Source organism: Suillus subalutaceus, assembly GCF_016647625.1.
Source record: "Suillus subalutaceus strain FC151 chromosome Unknown DFJ58scaffold_1, whole genome shotgun sequence".
Classification (NCBI taxonomy): Eukaryota; Fungi; Basidiomycota; class Agaricomycetes; order Boletales; family Suillaceae; genus Suillus; species Suillus subalutaceus.
Genome location: NW_024540250.1, coordinates 360933 through 381112, shown reverse-complemented (window position 1 = coordinate 381112; position 20180 = coordinate 360933). Strand labels below are relative to the sequence as shown.

Here is a 20180-nt window from a genome sequence, read left to right as displayed (position 1 = left end):
CCCGCTTTTCTCATGACAAAAGGCGACTTCCTTTGAACTTCCCCTTGCAGGTTATTACACTAGCAACACTTGAAGCAGCATCCAAAGTTCGAGGCGGAGTTGGCCTCCAGAAGTCCTGAGTATTGGGTACCGGATTGAATTCTCGCACATTTGCTACACGATTCAGCTTTCTTTTGTCGTCGCTGTACCGTACTCTTCCCGTGCTCACTCAGTACCAACGAATGTTGGACTCCCACATAGCCAAGGATCGTTTGTCGGCAAGACAGCCATTTTAAGATCATGTGATCTGCAGAAATGAACGGAACCATGCTCTGTGGGTTTGTTCTACATAGAGTCCGGCGAAATGATGCGTACACGGTATATACATCATGGAGAGAAGAATCCGATAATGAGCAAGAATGAATGGGATGAAGGATGATATTGCAATAGAGTGTCCTGTCTGATCAAAGCCTGGATAAGTCCCGACCCCATACGCCACTGCGAATGCAAGCATCAAGCATCAGCATTGGGATGAATAAAGAATGCAAAGCCCGTACCGAATAATCCAGTCCATCATTAAGAGAAATCGTGTCCTGGCCGAAACCTGCTCGCTCCAGTAAACGCTTCGCCACGCGTACATGGCAATGAGGCCACCCATGAACGACAAATTGCCCAAGTCGAAGACTGCGGCGTTGCCAATATACGCGAGACTGCCGAGATGAGTATAGCGGAATGGCCTGGATACGGCCTCATCCAGGTCATGTATGCCGTTCACCTCGAGGACTTCTCGTTTCTTCGCTAATTGATTTAGCTTCTTGCCAAGATATTTCCCTTGCTGAGAAGCCACTTGAGCGGTCTGGACCAGGCCAATAAGTTAAGGCAATCATAATACGACGTTTAAATCACTGGGCACGTACGGCAGGAAGTGCTGTTATCTTATTTCCAATTTCTTCCAACAGTTTACACAGTTCATTTAAGGAAAGGCTGTTGTCTGCGTCTGAGTCATACAAATCGAATAAAGTTCGGACCTGAGTGAAAGGATGGATTCAATAAGGCCTTCTTGGGACATGCACGAAAACCGACCTTCTGCAACTGCGACTCAGCCATGGGTATCCGGTGTTTGATCCTTGCAACTAGTAGTCGTCAATACAACGTTTTCTGAAGAAGGTCACCGACATACCCATAAAATCAAATTCATCAAAGTCGATCTTGCCATCTTTGTTCTTGTCGGCCTCATCAACCAACTCCAGCAGGTGGCTCACAACGGACGTCTCGATCTAGACGCCATGAAGTCCACGCCAATCACCGGGAAACGATATAAATAGACGCACAGTTGCACAATCTCCAATAGCATACACATCGCCCAACGGCGCACCTTTTACACGAAGATGGGCATCAACTTCGATCGCTTTCTTGTGTACTTGATTGGGCAATAAGGCAGAGACACGACGGGTAAAGGGGTTCATCGCAATGCCAGTTGACCACAGGACAAAATTTGTCGGGATCTCATGAGTAGTAACCGTCCCATCCGGAGACCGCACGGTGTACACGACGTGATCAGGGTGGACGGCACCGACCCTAGCAGAAGTGACTAGGTCGACGTTATCACGACGGAACTTTTCCTGGTGGAGTTGCTCAGTTAGAGTACCTTAAAGCGCTCTCGACAAGTCATGCATACCTCGGCATATTTTGAGATGGCCTCCGAATACTGCGCTCAAAGTAAGGTTTACAGTTTATGTTTTCTTTAGCGGTTTCACGCACCGTGTTGAGAATATGCTCGCGCGACTGAATTACATGGATCGAGACTTCCTCGCGGCATATCTTGGGGTACTATACAGCGCAAGTCAGGTACAACTCAAGATAGAACGACTGCAAAACATACGTAATTTACAATGTCTTCTTGACAGAAATCGTAAATTTCCTGTATCAACAAGATTCATTTTTATCGGACATGAACACATTTTGATAGAGATAGACGTACAGCTGCTGTCTCGACGCCTGTGGGACCACCTCCGCAAACAACGAATGACAACAAACGCTTGCGTTCTTCAGGTGTTGTGGTAGGAAGACTGGCCGTTTCGAAGTTGTCTGAAAAGCCACAAATGAATAATAGAGGCGCAAACCACAAAGGTCTTACCAAGGATTCGTCGTCGGATGGCTTGCGCATCCGATATAGTCTTGAGTTGGAAACAATGTTCTAGACCCTGGATGCCGTGCGTACTGGAAGTTGACCCGCATGCAATAATTAGTTTATCATAGCTATAAATGGCCATTAATAATGTCAAGTAACATGAGCGTTTTGACAGTGGCGACTCACGGAAGATAAATACGTTGAGATTCGCCAGTCGAAGTCACCGTTTCCAGTTCCAGTAACCGCTCAGACATCACAATGTCAATAGCCTTAGCGTCTACGAAGTGGCCGCGAAGACGCGCTACGATCTTGCGTAGGGGCTCAACCAAACTGCGAACTTGGACTGTACCAACCGCAGCCGCTGCATACCATAAGCAGGTTCAGCTAGACTTGTAAAATGCCAATTTAGCACTTACTCACAAGGTAAAAGTGGGGTAAATGTGGTGAAGGTTTCTGGCGACACGACGGTCACGTGCCAGTCACCGAGAGACAGTGTCTGCAGGACAGAAACAGCCTGGTCGAATGTCCATGTCAGCGATATCACTGGTGCATGAAAATTCACTCATTACCCCCCAACCTCCTCCTACAATCACCAACTTCGGTTTGTCCAAAAGTTTCTTTGCCTCATCATCCTCTACATCATCCACAAGTGCTCTTACAATTGGGAGGTTCTTTGGTCCCCCCTGCTCGGGATGAAGTGCGAGAGGTAACACCGGTACGCGGTGGACATCCTTGTTCGTATAAGTAAAAGCATCATGAATGAATATCCCTGCGCCTAGTAACAGAATCCCAAATGTCGAAGAGAATGCCACAAGTCCGGAATATTTTGCTACCAGTAGAATACGACTCAGTAAACGCGACCTTGGAAGAGGCTCAGTTGGTATCTGCGGCCTTGACTTTGAGGGTTTTGGTGGTTCCAGTGCATCTGTCGCCAGTAGCCGACTCGGAAGAGGTCTGAGAAGAGGTGGTCGTATTCCAATCCCTAAGTGAACGAGTCTAGCCCTGCTTGACTTGCAGACCCAAGTGAGTTGATACATTTTAGGGAGAGCCTCGCTCTTGAAATACCCACTATGTCAGGACTCAGCCTGCGTAGGTAGGGGCACAAGATAAAACAGTGGTTCGAACCCGAGTTGGGTGCCGGTGACAATGAGGAGCGATTACATACCATAAACATACACTGCTATATATATACTGAGTCATCTAAGTTATTCATAGTAGCTGGCTATGTCACACGTCATATTCACAACTGACTGAGTAACATGCAATCGTCCCTCAAGCCTAGGCCTCAACGACGCATTAGGTTTCCTTCTCTTCTCTGCATATGTCAAGCACTGGTGATAACTGCGCATCAATGCGTGGTGAACGCCTCCTGGTTACACATCAAGCACGGATTTGGATTGCTACGGTAGGGTACAATGCGGGATATAAGTTGATGAAGATGATAGTGTATAGAGAACCAATGACACAGAATAAACAATCATCCCCGATGCAAACCAAGGAATCTCCGTTAGCGACAACGTCAGGTTCGAGACTGACAATAATTGAATAAAGAGTTGAGTCCGCTTGAGAGTGCCGGAGATCGTCAGGCGGCAATGCGTTCCAATTCTTTGACGACTTCAGAAATAGTTGGGCGATCATTAGGATCATGAGCCCACATCCGCTCGAGGAGGTCGATAATGTCTGGACGCCATTGTTTCCGCAGGCCTGTGATAGACGGTCTGAATATCTCTCGTCAGCGTGCTAGATAATTGGACTGCAAGGGGACAATTCACCTCTGGCGTTTCGCTCCAACGATATCGTAAATAGCATGCTCGTTCATTCCCTTAAAAAGACTTAGTACTGAGACAGGAAGAGAATGGTAATATACTCACCTCCCAAGGGAACTTCTTGTTGGGTACGTGCCATTGGAACATTTCCCAGTACACCATGGCGCACGAAAAGACATCAACTTTGTGGTTGTATTTGGGATGCGCATGCCAAAGTTCGGGCGCTTGCCAATTAACAGTGCCAACCAGACTGCGAACCATAGATCGTGTGGACTGTTTCACTTTGGCCAAACCAAAGTCTGCAATCTTCGCCGTGCCACGAGAAGTAATGAGGATGTTGGACGATTTACAGTCTCTGTGGATGACGGAAGGCTTGCGCATATGAAGATATTCCATGCCACGCGCAACATCCAGCATAATGTTCAACTGTGAGGAAGATGCATAGGCAAGAAGAGAAATGGAATGTCAAGCGTACGTACAACTTTTTTCAGGGACGGAGCAGGAACATTGCGAATATAGTCGAAGAGGTCGCCATTTGAGCAAAGTTCACTGACTATCATGACGGGTGTCTCGCGGGTGTTCTCTGGTATGCTGACGCCAAGCTGTGGAGTACAATGTAAACCACGACTTCAACATTGTCTCCATGGAGATACCTACGAAGCGAACTATGTTCGGATGGTCAAAGCCACCGAGAAGCTTGAGTTCTTTGATATCCACTACAGCGCGTGTTCACAACGTGAAAGCCTCGTGGATAGAAAGTGCGACGTACTTGAATTGAGCTGATCTCGAAACTCCGCAATGGCGACCCGTCTGCCCTTGAACTTACCGATGAATACATCCTTGAAGCCCCCGCTTCCAATCTTCTCCAGTTTCGTGAGTTTATCGGGAGGAATTTCTCGATCTTCTAAACCTAGGCTTTCGAGATCCAATTCTAGCTCTGGCTCTGGCTGAGTCGTATTCTCGCCAGACAAAGGAGGAGTACGTGGTTCATCTTGATGAATTCGATGGGAGCGCAGGAGGACTGGAGGGGTATTGCTTTGGCTCTTGATCTTTCTCCGGCCATTAGCACGGTGATAAACGGTTGATGGTGGGCGAATGGTGCCTGTGGAAGAGGGCGAAGAGAACTCGCTCGTTCGTTGATCTCGCCACTGAAGGAGCGACCGCGCGAGTTGAGGCTTCGTACCAGCAACATCCAGATCCCGAGTCTCGCACATCCGGACAAGATTATCACGACGCATACGGAGAAGGGTCTTCTTGGTGGCCACAGCGAGATCGACTGAGAGACTTGTGTGAGTAACATAAGAAACCAAGAAAAAACAAACCAACAGTCATCTCCGTCGCTCATGGCTTCATCAATCTCCTCAGCCTCCTCAATCTCCTCGACCTCCTCATCCTCCCCTTCAGCGTCGATATCAATATCCTCGGCCTCTAGGTCAATCGACTCGCTACCATCTTGCTCCTCGTCTTCGCCAGGCGCTTCCTCTTGGTATTCTTCCCCAACCACCTTCCCATTGCGGAGCTTCCGTGGAGTAGTTGTTGGCGGAGGTGACGTACTTTCCTCCACATCTACATCATCATCTCCGTTCGCATCTCGGCTATCCTCCGACTGTTCTGACTCCTCATCATCCATGCTCGAGCCATCCTCGTTCACCTCCACGCCCTCTTCGACTTGTTCCTCATCGGCTTCCTCTTCGTCATCACCTTCCCCTCCATCGCTTGGGGGAGTATGTGTTTGTAGTCTGCGAGGGCGAAGACGTCTTTTCGCGGGCGTTGCTCGACCTCGCGTGGGCGACGGAGTAGGAGATGGAGATGAGATAAGTTCATCGACCTCTTCCTCGTCCTCCAAACAATTTTCTGCCTCCTTCCCTCTCGAAGTCTGCCGTCTGCCCCTTCCCCGTTGCTTTGGCGTGTCAGATTCCTGATCATCGCTAACTCCACAACGTTTCTCCCGACTTCGCAGCCGACGAGGACTGGGTGAGCCAGATGCAAATTTCTCTTCCAGCTCAGTGAGATCGGTAAGCTCGCTCTCCTCACCCAATGCAGCAGATTCAGCGATCTTGACATCTTCGCTGAATTCAACTTGTTTGCCCTTGCCCTTGCTCCTGGTGGAGGCGCGAGGAACGACAACCTCGGCGGATACTTTACGAGAACGCAATCTTGTAGCAGGAGGGGATGGGAGCTGATTGGAGAAACTTGGTGTGGGTGAGGATCGGCTGGATGTAGACCTCGTTGTCCGTCGTCTGAGTGAGATATTAGCGCACCAAATTCAATTCGGAAAATTCAACTCACGTCAGGGCAACAGCACCATTGGTCTTAGAGGTAGCCGGTAGCTCGTCGGGGTATGAGTGACTGGCGTTGATATGACCAACAGATAAACTACGGGTTTTCAAGAAGCGCGAATTCGTCTGGTTTGTAGTCAAGTGAACTGTAGCACGGCGCCGCAGACCCGGGGGAACTCGATATCTGGTTCCAGCGTCCGTTTCCTCACCGCCTGCCGCATTTCCCTCGTCCGAGGAGCAGTCGCTCGCGTCCCGCCCGGGAGGAGATGAGGGAGGTAATGACACGATATCGTCTCGCACTGCAATGATTGCTTCTGCGAGCTCCAGCTTTGTGAGGTTGTGCGCATCGTCCGACAGACCCGCTGCAGTGTACAACAGAAGAAGTTCATCTTTTCGACGACGTTTGAGCTGGCCCAGGGATGCTTCATTTATCAGAAACTCGTCGGCTGATAGTAGATTTAAAAAAAATCAGTGCATCAAAGATCATAATGCACAAGGACTTACACGCTTCTTCATCGCAATCAATTTCAGAAGCGTCAGACACATTCCAGCGACCAGTAATATCAACTTCCATATCACTAAGTTCTTCGCTGGATGAGTCCTGGATCGGTGAAGCTTTTAGCTTCTTGAATTTCGGAGCCCCACGCGCGGGCCGACCGCCAGAAATGTTTTCATTAACGGACGCGACGCGTTTCCTTTTCGAACCAATAGGAACATCCTGATTTTGGCTCACATCTCGAATGCTGTTTTTCATCAACAGATACTGACGGGATGGCAGCCGTCGCAAATTGGGCTGTAATGTAGCCAGTATAGGGCGCGAATCAACGGTAGTGTCTGAAGATGATGGTGGAGACGCGCCCGCCGCGTGGGAATTAGCCGAGGAACGCTGGAATCTATTCACGAAAGCAAGAGCGCGTTTGGCAGCGGAAGTATGGCGGAGCGAGTACTGTCTACGCGCCAGATTATTGCTGTTTTGAGGAAATGTGACTCTATGTGGTGAACGACGTTGAACCATGTCCACAGCAACAATTTGAACTGGTCCAGTCTATTGGATCTATTGTCACCAACCCTCGATAGGAGGTCGTTGAATATCCAGTTTGTTTAAGGAGGTAAGGTGTAAGTGTGAATGAGAATCGGTCAAGGGACCTCTCGGTCGTTTCAGCTGTCGTCGTTGTCGTCGTCGTCGCCGTCGGTGTTGAAATCACTGGTTCTAACACAGTTTCAAACCCCTGCCACAACGTCAATAAAACCAAACAACTGGTGGCGTGGGCTTCATGTCCAAATATAACATTCACCAGAGTCCAGACTCATGCACTATGGACTGGGCAGTCGACCGCTGTTCTGCTGGCACTCTGATGACGGGAGAATGTGATTAGATGAAATAGCGGACAGGTAGTAGCAAATGATTAGCAAGATGGCTTCCGCACATACTAGATGGGAGTTTCCGACAGAAATTGTTTGACATATGGCAGCCGATCAAAGGGACAGCTGAATCGAGCTTGGTGTACTCCATTGGCACCTCCTTACCGCCGCACACATATGTCCTTATATATAAAATCCCGCTATTCTTGAGCACAGAATTTCGCTCCCCCTTGCCCGTTGCTTTTCTCTCCATCTCACGTCGAGTCAACGTTAACAGGATGCTCCTCAAATTTTCAAAGTCGGATATCCTGAATTCAGCTCTCGTTTATCCCGAGACCGGTGCTCTTGGATATACCATCCTTACCAGGTCCCATTTTATTCGTGACAGTGGTAAGGATTCAGACACAGAGAGCGAAGAGGAAAACGGGGAGACTCGCAGGACGACAATATATAATAAACTAGGGGAGGTCATCGCTGAGATCGGATGGAAGGGCAAACAGCCAATAGAGATTGTCATCAGCAGGGAAAAAATCATCGGAGCGAAAGGGATGTTTGGGTGCTCGAGTGCCATATTGTCGTATGTTCTCCTTATCCACCTTCATATTCGCACGTTCTCAACACCACAGTCGCAATGTCCTCGGTATACCTACACGCTTCGACACGGAATACTTCTGGATGGCAGCACCAGATGCATTAACGGTTTGTGCTTTCCCTCAAGCCCGGTATCACTATTAAACATCATGCAGCTTCTTGACTATGATTCAAATCAGACAAAAGGTTCTTTCCACACCAATAGTATGCGTGTGGGCGAACGCTTCATTGCCGCTCCGATACCCGGTCTGGGACATGACTATCTGGAGTTTGAAATGCATCCCCTCGCATCAACAGAGGAACTCCTCGGTACATATTTCCTACTTTTTTATAGCTAACGTCACCATCTGATATCGCTTCGAAGTTTCATTCATCCTGATGGAAGTACTCCGCCGAAGTCGCTTCAATCTCCATACAGACTCATCAGATCGTTCGAAGCTCTGGCGGAGTACACCGCTCGCCAATTGGGGCCGACGATTACGACGCAGATCTATTTGATCTGTTGGGCTTGATGGTTTCTTAGATTTTTCATCGCTTTTCTGTTGCATCTATGTGCTTTCTTCCCTGCATCTCTTGTATATTCATACTCTGCTGGTCATTGCTTTCGTTAACATCACTCGTTCCTGTGTAGCTCTATCGGTCATATCTCATTTCGTTCAATCTCGTGCATTACTACTCTCTGGCGTTTAATCGCCCTTTCAATGTAATACGGTACCGGTGCTGAGGAGGATGCCTTCCATCAGCATGAGACTAAGGTACTGTATTTATACCTGATAGGCTTGTTGCTCGTTATCGTATCAATCGTCTTGTGTACTTATACTAGCTCTGAAGCCTTGACGCGTGTTGTGTCTTCTTGCTACTGTCACATGTTGACAATTCGTCTAACATCCCAAGCATGGGAGCGGATGCCAGACCGAAATCTCCCTGCATGTCTGTTTTTGGCTCATCCTTTACAATCACCAATGAGGGAACAAAGATTGTGATATAAATGGTGAGCTTCTTTCTCTAGCTACCGTCCCGAAATTAAGTAATGTGCTTACAGAGGATGCTCGTCTAGACTAAATCTGAAGCGTCCCTGACGTGTGTGCTTACCGCTTCTCCCGTTGCATGCGGTGGTTAACTTTTATGGTCATAACACCAGGGTTTTCCATAAGCCGCAAGATAGTGCGATATTCGCTATCTATGCCAATTGCGTTCATGACGCCCCCCGATGGTCAACCAACCAAACCAATCCCCGACTTCCACGAAGTGCCTTTCTCGGTTAGAAATGTACACATTCAGCACATGTCCATCAAAAGTTCGTGAGTTTTCCCCTTATCATGAGGCCCAGGATGATCACCTGGATCGGCTCAAGTATTCTACATCCACACAGACAAATAGCTTCGACTTCGGTACACATCCGCCGGGTCCCTCCGCGGACACACACTGAGTCGTGTAGCTCACAAATACAAATACATCGTGATATCGTCATGGATGCTCCCCGGCGGCTCGGAGACTTTCAGGCTTGTTACCCGGCCTCAGGTTCTCGCTCACTAGCACTCGTCACCAGCTGAAGACAAGTAGTTTGTGACCATATTCCACCTACGCCTGCACAGCCAGCCACATCGGAACGGACCGACTCGTCAGGCACACCTTACCATTTGGCATGTCTAGCTTCAATTCATCGACGTATCTTAAGTAGTATTAGCAAAATGGTTAACAGATTCGAAATCTGTTCCTCCTGGATCGTGCAGGTTCGAAACCTGCCGACCATACATTTTTCTCTATGATCGCACCGCGGGCATGGGCTCATGGAGATGTCTTTCGAACGCCAATCAGAAGACTCCTAGCGAAGTGGTGAAGCAGATTCGAAATCTGCTCCTCTTGGACGGTGCAGGTTCGAAACCTGCCGACAATGATTTTTCTTTATGATCGCACCTTGGGCATGAGCTCATAGAGAGGTCTTCGAACGTCATCCGTAAGGCTCTTGGTCAAGTGGTTCCAGGTTAACAGATTCGAAATCTGTTACTCCTCGATGGTGCAGGTTCGAAACCTGTCAGCAATGGTTTTTTCTCTATGATCGCACCTTGGGCATGAGCTCATGAAGAGGTCTGCGAAGGCCAAGCACAAGGCTCATGGCCCAGTGGTTATGCAACAGATTCGAAATCTGTTCCTCGTGGATGGTGCAGGGTGGAAACCTGCCTACCATAGTTTTTCTCTATGATCGCACCTTGTGCATAGGCTTATGAAGAGCTCTTCGCATGTCGAGCGTAAGGATCATGGCCAAGTGGTTCACAGATTCGAAATCAGTGACTCCTCGATGGTGCAGGTTCGAAACCTGCCCGCAATCTTTTTTCTCGATGATCGCACCTTGGGCATGAGCTCATGGAGAGGTCTGCGAACATCGAGCACAAGGCTCATGGCCAAGTGGTTATGTAACAGATTCGAAATCTGTTCCTCGTGGATGGTGCAGGTTGGAAACCCGCCGACAATAGGTTTTCTCTATAATCACACCTTGTGCATGGGCTTATGAAGGGGTCTTCGAATGTCGAGGGTAAGGATCATGGCCAAGTGGTTCACAGATTCGAAATTTGTTACTCCTCGATGGTGCAGGTTCGAAACCTGTCAGCAATCTTTTTTCTCTATGATCGCACCTCGGTCATGAGCTCATGGAGAGGTCTGTGACCGTCAAGGACAAGGCTCATGGCCAAGTGGTTGTGTAACAGATTCAAAATCTGTTCCTCGTGGATGGTGCAGGTTAGAAACCTGCCGGCAACAGTTTTTCTCTATGATCAGACCTTAGACATGAGCTCATGAAGAGCTCTTCGAACGTCCAATGGCAAGCCTCATGGCCAAGTGGTTGACAGACTCGAAATCTGTTCCTCTCGGATGGTGCAGGTTAGAAACCTGCCGCCAGCAATCTTTTCCTCTTTTCGCATCCCAGACATTTAATCATGACAGTGTCTTTGAAGGTCCATCTCAGCCGGACGTGACTGGGCGGTACCATGTAATAGATTCAAAAATTTGTTACACTTGGAGAAACCTGCCTACGAGATTTTTTTATTCAACCTCACGGCGCTAGGAAAATATCCTTGTCCATGACAAGCAATTCACCTTCAGGCCTTCCCACCTGGCATGTCTAGCTTCAACTCATCGATTTATCTTAACTAGTCTTAGCGAAGTGGCTCACAGATTCGAAATCTGTTCCTCCTGGAGGGTGCAGGTTCGAAACCCGCCGCCCATGGTTTTTTTCTATGAGCGCACCTTAGGCATAAGCTCATGGTGACTCGTCTGCGAACATCAAGCACAAGGCTCATGGCCAAGTAGTTGACAGATTCGAAATCTGTTCCTCCTGGATCGTGCCGGTTCGAAACCCGCCGACAAAGTTTTTTGTCTAAGACCGCACCTTGTGCATCAGCTCATGGAGAGGTCTTCGAGCATCAACTATAAGACTCATGGCGAAGCCTGTGTACTTGGTTGACAGATTTGAAATCTGATGCTCCTGGATGATGTAGGTTTGAAACCTGCCGATGGCAGTTTTTTTCCACTTTTCACACCTCAGACATTTAATCATGATAGTTTGCTTAAAGGTTCATCTCAACCGGTCATAACTGAACGGTACCATGTAACAGATTAGAAATTTGTTTCAGATGGATGGCGCATGTTTGAAACCTGCCTACGACATTTTTTTACTTGACTGCATCAGGGCGCTGGCTCGTTCGAAACCTTCTGAGATCCCTCAGGGGTCCATGACAAGGAATCTACAGTCAGGCCTTGTCAGGATAATGTCAGAAGCATAGACACCTTAGGGAGTAGTCTTCATCATTTGATTGATTATTTTCCTATGATGATTCGCGCTCACTCGCTGTCGGTCAGAGCGCTGATAATCCCCACTACTACTACTAGTATGCGCGTGGCCTCCTGCGTGTCCATCCATGTACCGAATATTGTGGTGACTTGCTTTTCATCTTTAAGCATTTGAGGGCTCCGAGACGTAACTTTGCTGCCGAACTTCTCCATGAGCCTTTTACTCAGTCGAGCAAACGTGCGCGCGCTATCTCGAATTCATCGGGTGCCAAACTCTCCGAGACAGACCAGACTGAATTGCAGCTGTCCTGTTGTCTCGTCCCTGTTCCAACCCGACAGTTTTGGTTAGTCCGTCGAGAATCTAGGTTGGCACGTACACATCTCAGGGATATGCCATATGTTTCTGAGACGATCCGCACGAGGCGTGAAGGTGAATTCTATTTCATGGACTGACTATCACATAAAAAGGAGGTTTCGGCGCAATGACTGGGCCTAGTTAAGACGGGAGCTCTGAGGATCTATACACTGCAAAAATGTTGTCAGCAGGTTTCGAACCGACTGCAAGGGAAACAGATTTCGATTCTGTTGTGGTAACCACTTGCTTAAGACCAGTTAAGATGAGCCTCCGATGCAATCACCCATGAGTGAATGTCAAAGTGTGTTCCGATAGAAAAAAACCTTGTGGTCGGCAGGTTTGGAGCTTGCGCGAGTCCGACAGAAACATATTTCGATTCTGTTGAAGTATCAACTTTGGCCAGGCGAAGTTGAAATGAACCTCCGAGGAAATGTCCATCAGTGAATCTTCAAGGCATGTTCTGAGAGAAAAACCTCGTCGGCAGGTTTTGAACCTGCACTGTTACAGTCCAAGAGACAGATTTCGATTCTGTTAGAGTAACCACTTTGGCCAAGGCGAAGTTGAGATGAGCCTCTGAGGAACTGTCCATCAGTGAATTTTCATTGAAGGCGTGTTCGGATAGCAAAAGCCTCGTCGGCAGGTTTTGAACCTGCACTGGTAGTGACAGTCCAAGAGACAGATTTCGATTCCGTTGCAGGAACCACTTTGGCCAGGGCGAAGTTGAGATGAGCCTCTGAGGAACTGTCCATCAGTGAATCTTCAAGGCGTATTCGGATAAAAAAAACCCATTGGCAGGTTTTGAACCTGCACTGGTACAGTCGAAGCGACAGATTTTGATTATGTTGCAGTAACCACTTCGGTCAGGGCTAAGTTGAGATGCACCTCCGAGGAATTGGGCGTACGGAGTCCTCAGCTTGTGACTACCATTTTTGGCCCGTGTCACGGGTGGTAAGTTGTAAGTTGTAAGTTGTAACAGAGCACGGCTGTCCGGCTTTCCATAATTTGAGCATGAGCTCATGGAGAGGTCTGCGAACATCACCAAGGCTCATGGCCAAGTGGTTAATAGATTCGAAATCTATTCTTCCTGGATGATGCAGGGTCGAAACCTGCTGACAATCATTTTTCTCTATGATCGCACCTTGGGTTGAGCTCATGAAGAGGTCTTCGAACTTCAACCACAAGCCTCATCATGGCCAAGTGGTTGACAGGTTCGAAATCTGTTCCTCCCGGATGGTGCAGGTTGGAAACCTGCCGCCAGCAGTCTTTTTTCCTCTTTTCGCACCCCAGACATTTAATCATGACAGTTTCTTTGAAGGTCCCTCTCAGCCGGTCGTGACTGGGCGTAGACTCGTGACCAGTCTGTCTAATGAGGCCTCAGGCAAGCCGTCGATTAGACAGAGTCCAGACTTGGTAAATCGGGTTTGAATTTGGGTAGTACGTGGGTTCGTCAGGTAACGTGATCTGTAGCCAATGGGAAAACTGAAAATTTTGACCTGAATCCTAAAATTATTGTTTAAAATTTGTAAATTTGACGCGACGCGACGCGCATCAAATGTATGTATCTGCACTACAACTTCAATGGATGTGAATGCTGTCCTTCAAGCAGTGCAGCGAGCATCACTAGAAGGTCTAGACTCCTTTGCTCGCTCGCTAATAGGAGAACGGCTCCCTACCAACTACATTCAATCACTCAGCGACAAAGACAAAACAGATGCACTTCGTGCTTGCTTGCTTGTGTACATCATTACAGCAACTACGATCGTGCCACGAGAGTTTCAACTGGAGGCCGTTCTTGCAACACTCAATGGCCGTGACAGTGTAATAACAGCAGGTACAGGCTGTGGGAAGACACTGTGTCTCATCCTGCCAATTATCCTCCGTCCCGACACCATCAGTATGACGATTTCGCCACTGAAACGCCTCCAGATTACCCAGGTCAGACCGAAAGTTGACTTTTTTAAGTACTGAGTGCGATAACGAGTCTACGCCAGGTGAAAGAGTGTCTGAAATACGGCATATCTACGATTTCTATCAATGAGGACACTCCGAATGATGCATCACTGTGGCAGGTACACCCAACATGACAAGCTGTTGATTTCGTTGTGTAAGGGGACACTTTAACTCATGTTTTCAATCCACAGTCGATTCGTACCGGGAAGTTCAACCACTTGATTGTTTCACCAGAGCAATTATTCATTTTCAATGGCCATCTCCCACGTCTCGCACGACTCATACGTCAAGATGGATCATTCATCAAAAAGAATTAAACGTGTTCATGTGGACGAAGCACACAATATCTATACAGCAGGACTTCCACATCATGGTGAGGAGGCTATTCGGCCAGCATACGGCAAGCTTGGGGAGCTTCGTGTGCTACTCAGCAAGGGGACGACATTTCAGGCACTTTCAGCAACACTACCACCTCATATTCTCTCTGCTGTCAAACACGAGCTACTTATTCCATCCGACAATCTTTCATTGACTCTGTCGACCAATCGGCCCAATATAACTTATGCCGTTACGCCTCTGATTGGTGGCCCTCGTAATTTTCATAACTTCGATTGTCTCATCCCGCTCAACTATGCAATACCTATGATCATCCCAAAAACTCTGATTTTCCACGATAACGAGTTTGAAGCAGTCAATGCGGCAGCCTATAGCAACTCTCGTCTGCCGAAAGCATTACAGAATCACGGCGTCGTCAAGCATTATCATAGTAACATGTCCCCGGAGTACCTCCAACAAACATACGAGGACTTTGCATCGGATAATGGAAGCTGTCGTATTCTGCATGCGACAGCAGCATCAACAGTAAGAATATGTAGTGATGTAGTGTGGCAACGACTGAATCACAATGCTTGATTTTTGCTCTACAGGACCTCAACATCCGTTGTGTATCGGTTGTAATTCAATATGGAGTTCCTCGCGACATGTCGGAGGCAGCGCAACGCAGAGGTCGCGCTGCTTGGGACGATGGCATCTTTGGACTGTTTTTAATGATGGTCGAACCATGGGCACTCGAGCTCGAGCTCGAGCTGACTGACAAACATGATGATGATAATGACCCCGACAAGCCTTACGCAGGAGTCATAAAGAAAAACTCGTCAAAACAAGATCGCACTGGCTGTGCAGTGCTTTGCTACATCCAGTCAAAGATGTGCCTCAGGGAGTTTTATGCAAAATACCTACGTGATGAAACTCCTGCTGGTGACATCGAACAACCACATCCACTATTTGACTTCACTGATGCTTTCCCATTAGCTCTCCACTACATATCGCAATACTGTTGTGACCGACACAGTCCCAAACATGACTTTAACCTGTCTCAATTCTTTCTCGGTCCAATGTACACTGGAGACATTGTTGCCACCACCAGCCAGCCAATGAAGCATCGCCGAAATCAGTTAAGAGACAAGAACGAACGCGACCTTCTACACGAGAGGCTTTCTGACTGGCGTGCTCAAGAACATGCGGTGGATCCCCTTCGATCTGTTTGGCCAATCACATGGATTTGTGACGACAATGACTTGGAGCTTCTTAGCAAGACTCATCCCAACAATCTGAGGTCAGCGAGAGACATAATCAACATTCCTCATGAGACGGAGGAGTGGGGAGAAACCTATGGTCAAAGGTTGTTCGAAGCGATCAATCAATTCACGAGTGAAAGACAGCAGGCTCGGAATCTGGAGTCGGTAGCAAAAAGGGCTTGTATCAGTAGACTGGATGACAAGCAAGCATAGAATGCGACTACTATTCCTCAGCCACATTGCTTAGTAGATCCAATGACAGTCTTGGAATTTGATCCTCTTCTTGCTCGAAGCCCTCTCCTGCGAACATGCTGCGAACTTTCCCGTTAAATGTCTAATCGACGGCTTGCTCATTAGACAGACTGCTAACTGGGCGGTACCATGCAATAGATTCAAAAATTTGTTCCACTTGGATGGTACATATTCATATTTTGAAACCTGCCTACGACATTTTTTTGTTCAACATCACGGCGTTGGGAAAATATCCCTGTCCATGACAAGGAATTCACCTTCAGACCTGGAATCCATGTCTAGCTTCAACTCATCAATTTATCTTAAATCGTGTTGGCCAAGTGGTTCACAGATTCGAAATCTGTTCCTCCTGGATAGTGCAGGTTCAAAACCCGCCGCCCATGGTTTTTCTCTATGAGCGCACCTTGGGAATAAGCTCATGGAGAGGTCTGCGAACGTTAAGCACAAGGCTCATGGCCAAGTCGTTGACAGATTCAAAATCTGTTCCTCCTGGATAGTGCCGGTTCGAAACCCGCAGACCAATTTTTTTTGTCTATGACCGCACCTTGGGCATGAGCTCATGGAGAGGTCTTCGAGCATCAACTATAAGACTCATGGCCAAGCCTGTGTACTTGGTTGGCAGATTTGAAATCTGATGCTCCTGGGTGGTGTAGGTTTGAAACCTGCCGATGGCAATTTTTTTCATCTTTTCACACCTCAGACATTTAATCATGATAGTTTGCTTAAAGGTTCATCCCAACCGGTCATAATTGAACGGTACCATGTAACAGATTCGAAATTTGTTTCAGTTGGATGGCGCATGTTTGAAACTTGCCTACGACATTTTTTTACTCGACTCATCAGGGCGCTGGCTCGTTCGAAACCTTCTGAGATCCCTCAGGGGTCCATGACAAGGAATCTACGTTCAGGCCTTGTGAGGATAACGTCGGAAGCATAGACACCTTAGGGAATCAGGAATTGGTGCTGCGTACCACTGCGATTTTATTTTTATAGTCTTCGCCAAAGTTTTCGATAAACTTTTACATAGTACAATATTCGTTGGTAAGTTATTACCTCTAAGAATCTCGCAGCTACCCCCAGATTCCATCTATTCTTATCCTGACCATCACTCGTACACATTCGAGACCTTGTACATCTTTGTTGTGGACACAGGCTTCACTGGTTCGTCGCCATAAATCTTCGCCACCTTGTACATCGTCGAGGAGGGGACATAATCAGCGTCGGCGGTAGTCCCCGAGGCCGGCACTGGAGACTCGATGGTAACAACACCAGGCTTCCCGGCTTTACTAGCCAGATTAGCCGCGCGCCCATCGGGAATCCGGATGAACTCGAGCTTCCCATCCTCCGCAGTACCATCAAATATGAAATAACCCTTCCGCTCAAACTGAATAATGTCTCCTTTAGTGAGCGTGCTTACGTTCGCATCTGCGAACTGCCTCCTCCCGGAACTCGCTCACGGGCGTGACGAAATCTTTGATGTCGTCCGCCTCCTCGAGCTTCTTCTTCGTGATTAGGTAGTCGTAATCAAGGAGCGTTACGTCGACTAAGGGGTAATCCTTGGAGGGTTGTGCAAGCCAAGTAATCTTTTTCTTAGTCTTGCGGAAATCAGCCCTCAAGATGGAGGTCCATTGTGAGGGAAGTGATGTCACCCGAGGGGCCCGTGGTCTTAGACCGGACGATGGCATTCCCCCAGTCCATCAACGTTATCTGATGCGATCAGTGCGGATGAGACTTGTCTCTCGGCTATCGTTGGCATGACATACCTCCTCTTGATCATCGAAGGAAATGGCGTCTTCCTGCTCGACAAGGATGGTAGACGTAAATACGGTCTTTTTCTCGCCGACATCTGGATTCTTCTTATGCCGTGGTAGGGTCTTCACCTCGGGTGCAGGGGGACCATCGTTGATGGTTACAACGACACTGTGGACAGCTGTGTCAGCTTGCAGACATGTGTTTGGTGTTGCTGATGACGGCACCTGTTCTCCTTCACAATGGCCCAGAACCGCGGAGCGAACAGGATCAATTACTTTCTTATTAATGGCCCAGATCATGTCCCACTCGAGCGATACAATTGCTTGCGAAGGCCCCTGAGCCAACATGAACTGTGACAACGCATCCACGGTTAGTCCACGTCTACGGATCCCTGCCGCAGTCGCATCAGAACAGCCTTGTGCTTTACACTTGACAGGAGAACTAACCCCGAATAGGTTGGGAAACGTGGGTCATCCCAACCCCCAACTATTCCGCTGTCTACGAACCAATGCAACTTCCGCTTGGACAAAAGTGTATAGACGAAACTGAGACGACTGCAGAGGTGTTAGTAGCTTTCAAATGCAGATCCGATTAGAAGGGTTGACCTGAAGTCCCAGATGTCAACACCTGCGCATGCCAAGAGCTTTGATCATCCACTGATATTGTGCATTTCGCTCACGATATTCGTTCGTTCTGAGGGCATGGGTAACTCCCTCGAGGGAGTCCACGATTGGGCACGCAAAATCGTAGGTAGGGTATATTTTCCATTTATCTCTGTAATATGGATCAATATTAGGTGCAAATTAGAGTAGATGACTCCATACCCAGTTCGGTGATGAGGGATTAAGTTACATCGGTAAATGACGGGGTCACGCATAGCTTTGTTCTGATTGTCCACGCTCATTTTCGCGCGAATACACCATCTCAGACCTTCTGTAGTTCCGGTCTTCATCTCCTCAAAGTGCCTCAGGTTGTCCTCGATTGAGTCATCTCGACGAGCAGATGCAACACCTTTGCCTCGTTCCTCGCGCATCTAATTTTTGGCCGGTCAACATTTATGCATGATCCTCAACTAAAGTTCCGCACCTGTAATTGCTCGGTATCATCGGCGTAAGCTTTACCGCTCTTGATCATTTGGATGGCTAATTCATAAATCCGGTCAAAGTGATCTGATGTATGGGTCACTTTATCCCCGCGGATGTTCAGGAGCTCCAAATCTTGCAAGATAGTTTCCTCGAACTCAGCCTAAGGGTTCCATTGTAAGACCTCATAGGCTTGCGAATAAAACAGGGGGCTTACCCGCTCTTTCGTGGGATTAGTATCATCAAACCGAATGATCATCTTCCCATTGTACATTTTTGCGAAATACTGGTTCAGCATCGCGGCCTTTGCATGACCAATGTGGAGGTACCCAGAGGGTTCAGGCGGGAAACGTGTGACGACGTGACCTTCCTTTGCATTTTGGAGGCCAAGAGCGAACCCTGCGGCCGTTTTATTTGATCTGGCTTTATTGGCTTTAGCTGCTGCGAGGCCCGCGAGCGTAGCTTGAATGGAATCGAGACTCTCGATGTGAGACATCCACCGAAGAAGATGACCATACTGCTGCCCATTCTTGAGAAACCCAATAAATTTTGGTGCAACTGATGAATGTCAGACGCGACAACATCAAGAATTTGGTTGATCAAGCTACCTTTGATTGAACCCCAGATGATGAAATCGGCTGCAGTCATGTCGTGGCCGACGAGGAAGGTGCGATATGCGAGATGGTTATCCAAAGAATCGAGAAGAGCAATGATATCCGGGATCGCTGTCAATGTCGGCACAGTTTTTGCGAGCTCAAAATACGCGGCAGTCTGTAAGTGGTTCAGTTAAACTTGTATGAGTTATATCAAGATTTATTATGCCTTTACGCTGTCTCCAGCGAGACCTCCTGCGCTGGCCAACACGGCCTACGATCTCATGGTCCGTAGAGATCTGTGAACCCTCAAAGTCTAGAGTGACGGCATCTACTGATTCGTCGTAGTTTATGTCTACTTTCTGCGTGTACGTCGCGATGGCGATCGAAGCGTAAGGAAATGGGGAAGTTTTTGTTGAAAGTGTTATAGACATGATCGTTCAGTTCAAAGAGTAGCAATGAGTCACTGCCAGCAATCTTGCCAACAGGATGGACCTAATCTTATCTACATGATGATCTACCACAAGTTCTCCTACAAATAGATTGATCCACTGATCGCTATGCAATTAATGTTGGAACGTTGAACTAGTACTGGTGACTACCCTGAGCATGCGGCAGTGTAATCAACTACCCCCATGGATTATCGAATAGTATTATGTCCTGAGCGGGTCCATATGACCCAGTCTAGATCTGATGAGATTTCCAACTGGAGATGCTAACCTCAA

The 20180-nt window shown here is 47.9% G+C and overlaps 5 protein-coding genes and 1 pseudogene across 6 annotated transcripts; 3 read left to right on the top strand and 3 right to left on the bottom strand.

The window, feature by feature from the left end:
* Positions 1-74: 74 nt before the first annotated feature.
* DFJ58DRAFT_693316 (pyridine nucleotide-disulfide oxidoreductase-domain-containing protein) lies at positions 75-3267 on the bottom strand. Its single transcript, XM_041383413.1, has 14 exons — positions 2680-3267; positions 2531-2624; positions 2297-2471; positions 2117-2238; positions 1961-2067; positions 1862-1900; positions 1741-1809; positions 1658-1687; positions 1311-1601; positions 1160-1256; positions 1063-1112; positions 897-1007; positions 537-835; positions 75-477 (listed from the first exon to the last, which is right to left on the bottom strand). Exons 1-14 carry the CDS (start codon positions 3145-3147, stop codon positions 444-446), a joined length of 1986 nt encoding a protein of 661 aa, XP_041251177.1. The 5' UTR covers positions 3148-3267; the 3' UTR covers positions 75-443.
* Positions 3268-3485: 218 nt separating this feature from the next.
* On the bottom strand, positions 3486-7602 carry DFJ58DRAFT_909439 (uncharacterized protein). The gene is made up of 9 exons (XM_041395140.1): positions 6660-7602; positions 6166-6601; positions 5203-6116; positions 4646-5152; positions 4534-4592; positions 4356-4478; positions 3982-4302; positions 3883-3932; positions 3486-3828 (listed from the first exon to the last, which is right to left on the bottom strand). Exons 1-9 carry the CDS (start codon positions 7168-7170, stop codon positions 3693-3695), a joined length of 3057 nt encoding a protein of 1018 aa, XP_041251176.1. The 5' UTR covers positions 7171-7602; the 3' UTR covers positions 3486-3692.
* Positions 7603-7632: 30 nt separating this feature from the next.
* DFJ58DRAFT_752346 (uncharacterized protein) lies at positions 7633-9041 on the top strand. Its single transcript, XM_041387829.1, has 4 exons — positions 7633-8094; positions 8144-8216; positions 8264-8417; positions 8473-9041. The coding sequence occupies exons 1-4, from the start codon at positions 7796-7798 to the stop codon at positions 8604-8606; spliced, it is 660 nt and encodes a 219-aa protein (XP_041251175.1). The 5' UTR covers positions 7633-7795; the 3' UTR covers positions 8607-9041.
* A 1029-nt stretch (positions 9042-10070) lies between these two features.
* DFJ58DRAFT_t11 lies at positions 10071-10149 on the top strand (annotated as a pseudogene). The gene has a single exon. The product of its transcript is annotated as a tRNA-OTHER (tRNA).
* A 4185-nt stretch (positions 10150-14334) lies between these two features.
* DFJ58DRAFT_3675 (uncharacterized protein) lies at positions 14335-16056 on the top strand. The gene is made up of 2 exons (XM_041380066.1): positions 14335-15060; positions 15126-16056. Exons 1-2 carry the CDS (start codon positions 14452-14454, stop codon positions 15987-15989), a joined length of 1473 nt encoding a protein of 490 aa, XP_041251174.1. The 5' UTR covers positions 14335-14451; the 3' UTR covers positions 15990-16056.
* A 1077-nt stretch (positions 16057-17133) lies between these two features.
* DFJ58DRAFT_712395 (tRNA synthetases class I, catalytic domain-containing protein) lies at positions 17134-19889 on the bottom strand (the record flags this gene model as incomplete). The annotated part of the gene is made up of 11 exons (XM_041383858.1): positions 17134-17460; positions 17486-17571; positions 17678-17735; positions 17792-18161; positions 18227-18334; positions 18408-18554; positions 18605-18813; positions 18867-19025; positions 19080-19420; positions 19471-19633; positions 19734-19889. The coding sequence occupies 11 exons, from the start codon at positions 19887-19889 to the stop codon at positions 17134-17136; spliced, it is 2124 nt and encodes a 707-aa protein (XP_041251173.1).
* Between the last annotated feature and the right edge of the window lie 291 nt (positions 19890-20180).